Below are 13712 nucleotides of genomic sequence, written 5' to 3' on the forward strand. Positions count from 1 at the left end.
TTTTTCAAAGTATAAGAATGCAGAATGATTATAGGGAGTATTTTATAGTTCATATATCATGATTCAATAACATGCTTTAGAAGACTGAGAGACCCAATTGAGAACTATGAATTTATTTTTGAAAATTGGTAACCACATACTGCAGGAAATGGTGAAATTTGACTATAACTTTTTTTTTTTTTAAATATTAAATTTTATTTTTATATTCCCCCATACAATTGCAAACGCCCCATTCTGACCCCAATCCTTCCCCTCCCGCCCCCCACCCCCCAAAAGTGTCTCTGGTTCATAGTTTTTTGTTGATTTTGATTTTCACTTTCTTATATTCATTTTCCTGGTCCCTTATTTAAGTTTTCTAGATTCCTGCTATGAGTGAGACCATCCGGTATTTTTCTTTTTCTTTTTGGCTTATTTCGCTGAGCATGATCCCTTCCAGTGCCATCCATGTTGCTGCAAATTGCATGTGTTTATCTTTTTTGAATGCTGAGTAATATTCCATGGTATATATGTACCACATCTTCTTGATCCAGTCATCTATTTTTGGGCATTTGGGTTGTTTCCAAAGCTTAGCTATTGTAAACAGTGCTGCTATAAACATAGGAGTGCAGGTGCTCTTTGGAATTGATGTTTCTGTGTCCTTTGGGTAAATACCTAGGAGTGGAATTGCTGGATCATATGGAAGCTCTATGTTTAGTAGGTCCAGAAATCTCCACACAGCTCTCCATAGTGGTTGGACCAGTTTGCACTCCCACCAACAGTGCACAAGAGTTCCTTTTTCTCCACATCCTTGCCAACATTTGTTGTTGCTAGTTTTTTTAATATGTGCCATTCTCACTGGTGTGAGATGGTATCTCATGGTAGTTTTGATTTGCATTTCCCTGATTACAAGTGATGTTGAACATTTTTTCATATTTGACTATAACTTTTTGTGATATTTTCCCCCAAGTTTTATTCTGTTGTTAATTTTTTCAGAAACTCAGCTTTATTATAGATTATTACTATAATCCTACCAACATACAAAATTTCTAGCTTAGAAATATTATACTGATTAGTGTTTACATCGAACAATATTAAATTTTATAAGGATTATTTTATTTTTTCTAGCTCCTCCTGAGGTCCAGAGAAGAATGATTTCTCCACAGTAACAAACACCTTGAAAGATACACAATGATTTCCAAAATTCTGATTTTAGTACATTTTATATTATGTATATATGTTAGACTAGGTAATAATGTTAACAAATCAAATCTACTGTTAGGACATACCTTATAAAATCAAATAATAAATATTCATGAGAAACAATAATAGGAGGGGTTCATCATATCCAACAACAGGAAGAAAATTCACTTAGAACTTCTACACCCATGTGGCCAATTGGCTCATGTCCTGCTGCTATTACATGTATAAGCAATTTTACTATTAAAAAATGACTTTATTTACTATTTGTCTGGACATATACAGTGCATATTATTTGTGAGTTTGGTTCATATGGGCACCTAAATTACAACATGAGAAAGTGTACTTTCTCTGTGAGTGTGTGTTGTATGCACCAACTGTGAGGTGTGAGGCACATGTTAGGTACGTGATTGCTCATATCTTGGCATGTATATGATATCTTGTTTTATTAACACAAATAGTTTTAGGTAATAATTCATAATCTCTTTTCAACATGTCACTGTGGCCCTTGTCCAAAGGAGTGGATTAACTATGCCAACAACTGCTATTACAGAAGCAATGAGAAATGTAGAATATCCAAATAAGGGATCAGGAGAAAAAAGTTATTATAATAAAGTGAAAATCAAAATCAGCAAGCAACTGTAAATCAGAGACATTCTGCTGGGGCAGAGAAGGGAGTAAGATCAAAATGGGTGGGAAGAGCACAAGGGATATGGTGAGGTTCACCGTTGAATTGGTGGTGGGAATTTCAGGGGGACAAGAGGAACTCAGTGAACTATAGTTGAGGAGTTGGGTACTCTTGGTGGGCATGGTGTGATGTCGTGTAAAGGGAGGTTCCATCAGCTCACATGTTCCTCAACTCATCTATGTAATGATAAGGAATGATGTTAGGAGGATGTACAAAATGGGTGGATTTAGAAAAGAAAGAGTCACAGAGAAATCAGTGATAAAAGGTCAAAAATGTAGCTTTCTTTGTGTTTAACTTTCCACTCCTGTTCCTAAGGTGTGGGACATAACGGGTTCTTATTCTGGACTTGAGAATTAACAGTATTTATTTCAGTACTTCTTTCTAAAATTTGTATATCAGTCAATATGTTTTCAAAATCACTGTAGAAGAATGTGTGTGACTCTAAGGCAGTCAGCTCCAAAGAGAACACAGGATGGACGCATTTGTGCATGTCCAATCTTCTGTTCTAAAGTACTAACCTGAAAGTTGTATTTATTATTTATTAATGAGTGTAAACTTGTGGATGAAATAAGACATTCACATTTTATTAGACCTCTCCTCTCCCTTACAGACCGCCATTGTTGTGTGTGTGTATGTATGTATGGTGTGTGTGACTTCTAACACTACATGGAAAAAATTAGCTTTTGCTCCCCATACTATGAATTGGCTATCACACACTAATAATGACCTCAATATCTGAGGTTTGTATTTTCCTTTTCTTCTTCACCTTTTGTTCTAACTATATGTGTCGGGCCTCCCCGGTGGCGCAGAGTTTGAGGGCTCTGTTGCGAATCTGCCCGCAGCCTCTGCAACACCAGTTCAATCCCCGGCCACTGGCGAGGGTCCCACATGTTGCGCAGAACTCTCCTGCCGCCCGCTGCTCCCCTCAGCAATGTACTTTGGTTCTACTGCCTGCTCTGCTCCCCACTCTGGCTCTGGTGAATTCTCTCATCCTCATGCACTTCTGACTGTATCCAGTGTTGTATAAATAAATTTAAATAATAATAGTAATTATTTAAAAAAAATAAACTATATGTGTCAATATTATCCAAGATTTTCTGTAACAGTTTTCCCATAAACAGTTCTCATGAACTTACTACAATAAAAAATGCATAAATACATACAAATGATAAAATGCTAGCAATAAAAAAGCACTTGATGTTTGAATAAGCATGTGGAGGACATGGGGTTCCAAGGTAAAGAGTTAAAGATCTCTTTCTAATAAAATAAAAAAAAAAAACATTTTTACAATTTTTTTAAGATATGATTTTTTTTATACAAGAACTGGGGTCCAGGGTCTCCTTGGTGGCGCAGGCGGTTGAGCGCTGCACTGTGAAGCTGTCCACAGCCTCTGCAGCACGGTTCATTCCGGCCAGCCAGTGAGAATCCCACATGGCACAGCAGACCTCTCCTGCCTCGCCTGCTGCTGCCCTCAGCAGTGTGCTTTGTCATTCTGCCAGTTCTGTTCCCCGCTCTGTCTCTTGTGAATCCTCTCACCCTCCCCACGCATCAGGTCTGTACCCCAGCTCTTGTATAAATAAAATAAAATCTTTAAAAAAAAAGAATTGGGGTCCAGTCAGAGGCACAGGAAGGTGAGAGAATTCACCAGAGACAGAGCGGGGAGCAGAACAGGCACACGGACCGAAGACACTGCTGAGGGGAGCAGCGGGCGAGACAGGGGAGGTCTGCCCTGCCATGTGGGTATCTCCCTGGCCGGCCGGGTATTGAACCCATGCTGCAGAGGTTGCGGACAGCTTTAGAGCGCTGTGCTCAACCCACTATGCCACTGGGGAGGCTCCATTTTTATATTCTTATCATTAATTTTATTTCTTAACTCAGTCATTTGTTTTTATGCATCTCCTTTTAGCTTTTCTGAGGGATTTTTTATATCACTTTGACAGCCTTAAGTTTTCTTCTTTCAGTTTCTTTCTCCCTCCCTCATTTCCCCTTCCTTCCTTCCTTCCTTCCTTCCTTCCTTCCTTCCTTCCTTCCTTCCTTCCTTCCTTCCTTCCTTCCTTCCTTCCTTCCTTCCAGAAGAACTGGGGTACAGGCCACAGGTGTGGATGGTCAGGGTGAGAAGATTCACCAAAGACGGAGTGGGGAACAGTGGATTGACTGACATACACAAGAGGAGCAGCAGGTGAGACAGGAGATGTCTGCTGCGCCATGTGGGTTAGTTCCCTGGCAGGGATTGAACTCAGGCTGTAGTGGTGATAGTGCTGAAACTTAACCACCCAGGAGGTCGCTCTTTGAATTTCTTTATTATAGCATATTTCATTCTGTATCTGATTGGCAGGTATAGTCTTCCATGTCTTTGTAGTTTTATTCTGGAGAGTTGTTCTTTTTTTTTTTTTTTTTAAGATGGATTTATTTATGCATACAAGAGCTGGGGTACAGACCAGAGGTAAGAGGGGTGAGAGGATTCACCAGAGACAGAGTGGAGAGCAAAACAGGCAAATCTACTGAAATACCCTACTGCGGGGAGCGGCAGGAAGACAGGAGAGGTCTGCTGCACCATCTGGGTCAGCTCCCTGGCTGGGGATGGAACTCAGGCCACATCTGTGATAGTGCAGAGATTTATCCTGAAAAGAGTATTGTTTGCTTGTTACTGAGTTCCAGTTCATCCATATTTCTTAGGTTGATGGATATTCTCACAACTACAAATAGTCACAAATTATATATGCATACATATGTTTGCATGTATATATATATATATATACATATACATACCCTTGTATGACTGTTTCTATATATATCATAAAGAATAAATTATAGCTACTCTTATTATTTTGAATAAATTCTGAGAATTTATATTGCTTGACTGTAGATTTCATCCTCACCAGCACTTGTTGTTTCTGGTCATTTTGAGCTCTCACAGGTATGAGGTGGTATCTCCTTGTGGTCTTGATTTGCATTTCTGTGATAATGATCGTTTTGTCATATGCTTTCAACCTGTGTTTTAAAAGTCTGTTTTTTCTGCTCTCCCCAATTTTTGGTACAGTGAGATTTTTGAAAGTTACCTTTGTAATTCCCTTACATAAGAAAGTACACTTAGGTTTTTATCATTTACAAAAAATATTCCTACTAAAACACAATTATTTTTATTTTTTTTAAAGATTTATTTATTTATTTATACAAGCACTGGGTACAGTCAGAAGTGCGGGAGGGTGAGAGAATTCACCAGAGCCAGAGCGGGGAGCAGAACAGGCAAAAGGACCGAAGTACACTGCTGAGGGGAGCAGCAGGCGGCAGGAGAGGTCTGCGTGCCATGTGGGACCCTCCTCGGTGGCTGGGGATTGAACTGGTGTTGCAGAGGCTGCAGGCAGCTTCACAACCCAGCACTCATCCACTGTGCCACCGGGAGGCCCTAAAACACAATTATAATTGGAGGAGGAATGAATGAATGATGGTAAAATTTCAGTCACTGGAATGACAATATGGTTTAATATTTTATCAGTGGTAATCTAAATAGCTTATTTATAAGAATAAAATTGAATGCAGGAATTTTAAGAATTAGGGAAGAGATGTTGATTAGTTAACATACTGGTACTGATGTTTGCTATATTATAGAAAATTGGAAATGTAGTGATTTTTTTCGAATAATAAGTGACAAACATCATTAAATACCTATCCGTAATGGACTAATAATATGAATTTTTTTCCATTATAATATAAATGATATAATAAGGACATAGGGGAAAAGTATATAATGTCAAGATTTATGAATCTTCCTTTATAGTAGAATTTAAACATCTAAGGCAATTTTAATAAGTCTTATATATATCATAAAGAGTAAATTATAGCTACTTTTATTATTTTGAATAATTTCTAAGTTTTCAGCATTTATGGTTGCTATGAAAACAAATTACAAGCATGGGTGTTGAAGAGTTTTGTTCCCTGATACATTTCAGAGGCATATGAAAATGACAACTATAAACCCATCCTCTCCTATAGTCTGCAGGTGTGTGATGAGGTGAACTGTCTTCAAAATAGCCCAATTGTAACAATTTCCTGTTCAAACTGCTAATGACACATTAATGAGAAATCTACTTTTTCCACTCTGGCTTCACTCTGAAACTGCACAGGGCAGTTCTCAAGATCACAGATCAGAGATCAGAACAACAAGTGCTGGTGAGGATGTGGAGCGGAGAGAACCCTCCTACACTGCTGGTAGGATGCTCTGTGGGCCGGTCCCTGTGAAAATCAGTAGGGAGGTGTCTCCTCCTTCACTCAAGGATGCACAGCTTCCTCGCCAGCAGAAGGTATGTGTTGCTCCTCTCCTTTCTCTCTGCTGATCTGTCTCTTTAGTGGAAGTTTATGAAAGTTAGATGTGAGGCAATTGCTATACAATTCATATGCAATCAAATCAAAGAGGACCTTGGTTTCTTTATTGAATAATTCAGGTAAAACAGAGGAAGGAAATGAAATATTTTGAGGATTTCTCAAAATATTTGAATTATTTCCAGACAGAATTAGTCAAGTGTTTAACACTAGTGCATGATTAGATTTGTAAATCAATTCAATTTAACTTGAAATTTCACCAGATCATGACAAATAAGATTTGATTTTGGAATTAATAATCAATACAGATATAATTCTATATATTTTTTGTATTTAGCTCAATCTTTAAAATTAGACTCTTAAAAATTAACAAAGCATTATACAAGGAATACCACACTAATAAAAAAAAAACTAATGAAAGTTACAAATCACGTTACTAATGTTAGTTAATATAAATATGTAATAGGAAAAACAGTGATTGTGTCAAAATAAAAATGAAAATAAGGAATGTATTATTGACATCTTACAAAAGTCATATTGAGTATCAGGTTTACATATATTTTAGATATTCCCATTTCCATTTTAGGTTAGTAAACTAAAATTAAGTTGAAAGACTCAATATAACTTTTTCCTATTTTTCCTTTTTTAATAAGTCAAAATTAATGTGAAACTTAGTAAGTATCAAAGTCAGAATTAATTCTAGATTCCACTCATTACAGGCACGATTAACCAGATTACTAAAATTATGAATTTTTATTGATTCCATTACTTGTACAACAAAGGAAACATTCATTAACTTGGATAATTAATAGGATCTTTCTAGAAGTTATAACCAATAATGTTGTTCCAATAATTAATGAACCAATAATGTATGTATCATTGTATGTTTTTATCTAGCTATTAAATCAATTACCATCTCTTGTATTACTTAAAATAATTTTTAAGTCATTAAGTAATAATATTTGTATTATATTTTGTATTTTTAAAATATTATTTTTGGTTGTTTTTTAAATATTGTTTAGGTTTTAGACAAGGTTAGCCTGCCATTAACATTAGCCAATATACAAAATTTCTTTAAAATTTTAAAAATTTCTCAGATTATCACAATAGTGAAACTTATTTTGAAAGAAAACAAATTGAGATAATTGAAAATACCCCCATCCCCTTTTATAAATAAAAGTAAAGGATGAAATAAAAATAATTAGTTTGGGAAATGCTAACACTATTTCTCCAAATTAGAACATTCAATATTTAACCATTATTTTTAAAACCTGACATAAAAATGGCTGCATCATTTTTTCTAAGCCACCATTTTCATTTCAATGCAGTTACACAAGTGATTAAGATGCTCTGTGGAATATGACTTTAAAATTAATAAAGATAATATTGGTCATGAACTTCTCATTTTTGATTAAATATTTTGCTTTTCATTTTTCCAACCAATACTATTGTGTAACCATGGAATATCCTTTTTAAAACTACTTATTCTGTCATGAAACATATGTTTAAAGTTCCTAGGAGTTCATAATTTTTAAATTTTCTCATTGAGGTAATATGTGTTTACTTCATTGTCTGTATGCTGGAGTGATGGGATCTGCCTCTGGTTTTACTACCTTAGTGCTCTAGGACTTTAGAGCAGACATGTGTGTTGTTCAACTGCAATATGAGTCTGTCACTCAGCTCACGCTCCGCCCTCTGACCTGATCCTATGCACCATTTATTAAAGACTGAGAAGCATTTATCACAGAGCGCAGTTCCTGACTTTACAGAACAGCAGAGATGAAGGAGCAAAGAGTCACCTATGCAGAGCTGAAGCTGACAAAGGACTCAAAATGGCCACAAGTGAAACCTAAAGGGAGTAAAAGCTCCACGACTGTAACGGAGCCGGGAGTAACCTACGCAGAATTAAGTCTTCACAATGCTTCCCGGGATCCTCAGGAGAATGGCAAGTCCTGTCACCTCAAAGGTAAAACATTTGGTAGACACACTGCACAAGTATTCTCGGATATGAAGGGTTTGGAGGTGCACAAAGAATAGGGAATTAACTGACATGTTTTTCATTTGTGTTTGGCATTGGAATATGGTATTCTAGGAGGAAATCTGATGGCTATTTTTTCCCAGGTATTTTTATAATTTATAATTGTTGACAAACAACAATTAATGGATGTTTTGTTTACTAAAAAAGCAATGGTATACTCTGGGGGGAAGATTCCAGTGGGAGAAAGAGATCTCAGTGTTTCGTTTCTCTCCCTGCAGGCTTAGCTTCACCTCCAGAGAGGCTCATTGCTCGGATCTTGGGACTCACCTGCATTGTCTTGATATGCATTATTGTGCCAGTGTGGGTTATTTCCCGTAATTAAATTTATGAAAGTTTACATTGGAACTTATCACTTAATGATTGTCAGTGCTTTTAAATATTTCATAGTATTAAGGAATAGAAATATTATGTTAATGTATCCTTTTAATTAATTGTTGAATGGTTATCCTCACCTTCTCAAAAGTACAAATATATAGAATGTTTGTAGAGAGATTATTTTGTTAGATTCAGATATCATGATTCAAAGTCATGCTTTAGGATACTGAAATACTCTATTGAAAACTATGAAATGATTTTTGAAATTTGGTGACTACAGAGTGTAGGAGATGGTGAAATTTGACTAACTTTTTGTGATATTTTCCCCCAAAGCTTTATTTTTTAATTAATTTTCTGGGAAAAACAACTTTATTATAGATTATTAATATAACTAAATACTACATTTCTAACTTTGAAATATTATACTAATTAGTATTTACTTAGAACACTATTAATTTTTATAAAGATTATTTTATTTTTCTAGTTCCTACAAAAAGCCAGAGCAGGATAATTTCTCCTCAGAGCACAATGATTACCCAAACGTCACAAAGAGCGAGAAAGGTACACAATGATTTCCAAAATTCTGATCTTAGTACAGTTTGTATTATGTATATATGTTAAACTAGGTAATAATGGTAAGACATTTTCTGTTAGAACATGCATTATAAAATCAAATAATATGTGTTCATGAATAACGGTAATAGGAATGGTTCATTATATCCAACAACAGGAAGAAAATTCACTTAGAACTTTCACACCCTTGTGGCCAATATTGGCTCATGTCCTGCTGCTATTACATGTATAAACAATGTTACTCTTAAAAAATGATTTTATTTACTATTTGTCAGGATATATACAGTGCATATTATTTGTGAATTTGGTTCATATGGGCACCTCAATTATAGCATGAGAAGTTGCCCTTTCTCTGTGAGTGTGTGTTTTATGCTCCAGCTATGAGGTGTGTGCATGTGTTAGGTACATGATTATTCATATCTCGATGTGTATGTGATATGTCTAATTTTATTAACACAAAGAGTTTTAGGTAATAATTCATAATCTCTCTTCAGCCTGTCGTTGTGGCCCTTGTCCAAAGGGGTGGTTTACATACTCCAACAACTGCTATTACTTTAGTGATGAAAAAAACACCTGGAATGAGAGTGTGACGGCCTGTCAGAAAAAGAAGTCTCAGCTGCTTTACATAGACACTGAGGAAGAAATGGTAAGAATTTTGGTGTCCCAACCACTTTTTTAAAGACCTATTTTGGTCAATTTTATATTTATAGAATTCATACATACTTTTGTACAAATTTGTAGCTTATTTGAAAGTTTGTATAACATTCCATTGTCTGATTTTGAGGATTTTACTGAGATGTCTGCCACTTTAATGCACATTTAAAAAACCGAGTTCTTGGGTTTCTGAGAGAACCATATTTCCAATATATATTATATGTATAATATATATGTGTGTGTATATAAACTGAATGAAGATCGCTGTTTCATACACATTAAGAAAGCCAAGAATATTGTGATTGGGCAAATGAATCACCAAGTGAATGAAATTGTATCTGCAGAGCAGATCCTGAATAGAGTCCCAGCCCCCAGTGCACCCAGACACACGGTCTGCTTTCTCTTCATGCCTGCTGTCTGGTTATTTAGCTACTGACTTGACTTTTAAATTCATAGATCTCTCTTCTTTTTTATGAACTGAAATGAAATCATGCGGTAGGTAGATACTTTTGTTCCTGTCTCATCACTCCCTACAATTCCTTGCTAATTCATCTACATTATTGCATTTATCTGCTCTTTGATAAATTTCACTGGAGAATTTTATTGTATAACATTTTAAAATCTATTCTCTTTAATGTCTCAGGTGTGGGATGCTGCTCAGAGATATAGAAACTTCCAGAGTTCAGTATTTTCAGTGATAGGATCCCCTTAATTGTCCCAGATCCACGCTCCCATCTCTGCTCATGTGTCCCTTGGTGATGGGAGGTGAAGCATGTCCTGGCTGCTGACTGTTGTCACTGTCCTGAGGCATCACCCTTGTAAGGCTGCCTGCTGTTGCTGCACAGGACCCCTCACCTCAGGGGGGGAATGGCTGCCCCGAGCCTGCTCCTCTTATAGGTTCATGCTGACGGTACGCAGGCCTAAGTCAGATATTCCTTGTTCACATGACAAGAAGAGTGATGTCATTAAGTATAAATGTTTAGGAGCTCATGTTATCCAATGATGATGTACTCATGAGAGTTGTGGCATCATGCACGATAGTTTTTAGCACACTGTGTGTATGTGTGTAAGATGGAGTCCGTCTCTTCCTTCTGAAAAAGTAGGATCTTGTGAAAGAACACTTTTTTTTTTAAATGAAGCCCTTGATCATTCCTATGTAAGTGAAAATTTCCTATGTTTCTATAGAAATTTATGCAATCCATATCAGTTTTGTCTTGGATTGGAGTCTACCGTAATGGCAGCAATCAAACATGGACGTTCATAAATGCATCAACTTTCCAACTAGAGTAAGTTTGCTTTAAATAATGTTATTGTTATAGTAGCATTAAAAATGCTATTGTTTCTTGGTTTTCCCAGCGTTACAGAACTTAGAAAAGGAAGGTATGAAAAGGAATGTAAGAAGAAAGATATTAGTGCATTTGATTTAAATTATAGACATGAAGAATCATACTGAATGCTAGTGGAATCCTGAAGAATATTGAAGAAAGGACAATTCATTTGGTCTAACTTCCAACTCTTAGAAATATTCTATGAAAATTATCTTCATCCATTTCAAATTACACTTGTTTTGCAATTTAAAGCAATGCTTTTGTCTCTTAGTTTGCCCCAACATTATATAACTATATATATATATTATATATATATATATACATATTTATAACAATGCCTCTTATTTATTACAGGATAAGAAAACCAGTACCTGTTAACCATCACTGTGTTATGCTACAATCTAAATATTATGCAGAAAAAATGTGAAGGTAAAAATATGTATTATTGCAAGCATAGATTTAAATTAAAAAAAAACAACTGGATTTATATGTGTAAATTTCCATTTCAAGAAACAAGTCTTATTATTTTTTTTTTGTTCTAATGACTTTTTTTCAAAATAATTATTGAAATACACTATGTTCAGCAAAATGTACAGATAACATTATTTTTGTGCCTGACATTTTTTTGGTGTTCAACCTTCAAAAAGATCATTTGTTGGCCCCTCTGGTGGTACAGTGGTCAAGCCCATGCTGCAAAATTGTCTGCACCATCTGCAGCGCAGGTTCAACACCCCGCCAGACAGGGAGAAACTCACATGGCGGGGCAGACCTCTCCTGCCTCCCCGCTGCTCCCTTAGCAGTGTCTTTGGTCCGTCTTCCTGTTCTGCTTCCCACTCTGTTTCTGGTGAATTCTCTCACCTTCCTGCCCTTCTGACCTGTACCCCAGTTCTTGCATAAAATAATAAATCTTTAAAAAAAGATCTTTAAAAAAAAGATCATTTGTTGTGTGAGTCCAGTTATAAATAATGGCAAAATCATAGGTACAGCAAGTGGATTGGGTGGGATGAGGAACTGGCCACTGATTAGTTCCTTGTTTTCTCTGTTTTTTTTTTTTTTTTTTTTTTTTAGATTATTTGTGCACACAAAAAAACTGGGTATAGGCCAGAGGTGTGGGGGGTGATAGGATTCACCAGTGACAGAGTAGTGAACAGAACAGGCAGACTGACTGAAACACACTGCTGAGAGGAGCAGTGGACTAGTCAGGAGAGGTTTGCTGTGCCATGTGTGTTATCTCCCTGGCCAGGGATCCAACTTGTGCTGCAGTGGCTGTGGATAGTTTCATAGGTTGTGTCTCAAGCCCCTGTACCACCCGGGAGGCCCCAGTTCCTTGTTCTTTTTGAATTGATGGAACATTTTTCAGTGCTAAGAGTAGTGATGTTTTCAAACTCTGAAAAAGCTAAATGTCTTTGATCTATTCATTTTAAATGGCTGAATTTTATGCTTTATATATCCCAATAAAGTTGTTTTTTAAAAAATTTGTGATGACATTTGAGAACATTTAATGTTTAAAGCAATTGGAGTCTAGTCATCTTTACCATATTTATTTTTGAATATACATTAACCTTAATCCTTCCTTAAATTCCTTTTATTTTTCTCATTATGCTTTGTATTTTTACAGAGGACATAGGGAAATGATGTCATACTTTAGTAATGACCCTTTATTTAAAAATGTCTGAAATATCTGTTAGGAATTTTTGGTGCTGTAAAAAGCAATATACCTGAAGTTGGCTTATTGATTTAGATGCAATGTGTTTTGCCAACTTTACATCTTAATTCTGTCAATCTAATATATGAATCTAATATTTGAAATATGAATTTTGATGTAAATAGTCATTTATTGTAAATAATTCTTCTTTCCAAGTACAATTACTTTTTTTCTTTTTGAGATTTATTTATTTATGCATTCAAGAACTAGGATACAGGCCAGAAGTGCAGGGGTGAGAGGAATCACCAGAGACAGAGCAGGAAACAGAACAGGCAGACAGACTGAAAACCACTGCTGGGTGGATGAGTGGGCAAGACAGGAGAGGTCTGCTGGGCCTTGTGTGTAGCTCCCTGGCTGTCTGGGGATTAAACTGGTGCTACAGTGGCTGGGGATAGCTTCACAGTGTTGTGCTTAACCTTATGCCACCAGGGAGGCCCACAATTACTTTTTTTGAATTGGATTACTGCAGATCAGTTTTATATCCAATATTGAATAGTAGTTACTGTGATTAATCTCTATGTATTCCCATTTTGGGGAAAATATTTCAATATTCATTCTTAAATATGAAGTTCATTGTAACTTTTCCATCATCACTCTCAAATTCATGTCATGCCATCACATTCTCATTTTTGTAATAGTTTTATACGTTTGATGTTATGTTTATTCATTTGCATGAATTGGAATGAGAAATGTTTTTTTGTAAAAATGTTTATAAGTAAATTATCTTTATTTCTTTCAAATATAAGATCATCTTGCATTTTTGTAATAAACTATAGCAATCATTTGGTGTGTTTTTTATCCATGTATACATTTTATTTAGATTAGCACATTTTTCTTTCTTATTTCACCAAAAGATTAGACTATATTTTATTCACATCTACCCATTTGACAGGTCTTATATCAAGGCTGCTGTAA

At 35.8% G+C, this 13712-nt stretch overlaps 1 protein-coding gene across 1 annotated transcript; it reads left to right on the forward strand.

Annotated features, from left to right (window-relative positions):
* The first annotated feature begins 6147 nt into the window (after positions 1–6147).
* Positions 6148–11519, forward strand: LOC119250939 (NKG2-A/NKG2-B type II integral membrane protein-like). Its single transcript, XM_037518493.1, has 7 exons — positions 6148–6165; positions 7911–8150; positions 8441–8522; positions 9022–9098; positions 9605–9756; positions 10950–11050; positions 11447–11519. The coding sequence occupies exons 2-7, from the start codon at positions 7964–7966 to the stop codon at positions 11517–11519; spliced, it is 672 nt and encodes a 223-aa protein (XP_037374390.1). The 5' UTR covers positions 6148–6165; positions 7911–7963.
* Positions 11520–13712: the final 2193 nt, after the last annotated feature.

This window comes from Talpa occidentalis, unplaced genomic scaffold (assembly GCF_014898055.3).
Source record: "Talpa occidentalis isolate TD23 unplaced genomic scaffold, MPIMG_talOcc4v2.1 talOcc4.187, whole genome shotgun sequence".
In the NCBI taxonomy this organism is placed as follows: Eukaryota; Metazoa; Chordata; class Mammalia; order Eulipotyphla; family Talpidae; genus Talpa; species Talpa occidentalis.

What these genes read in the sequence shown, in the direction of transcription:
- LOC119250939 (XM_037518493.1), top strand. Translation starts at nt 7,964, where the DNA reads ATGAAGGAGCAAAGAGTCACCTATGCAGAGCTGAAGCTGACAAAGGAC. An exon ending in CAAGTCCTGTCACCTCAAAG is followed by an intron (nt 8,151 to 8,440) that starts GTAAAACATTTG and finishes CTCTCCCTGCAG; the next exon opens with GCTTAGCTTCACCTCCAGAG. An exon ending in TAGACACTGAGGAAGAAATG is followed by an intron (nt 9,757 to 10,949) that starts GTAAGAATTTTG and finishes ATGTTTCTATAG; the next exon opens with AAATTTATGCAATCCATATC.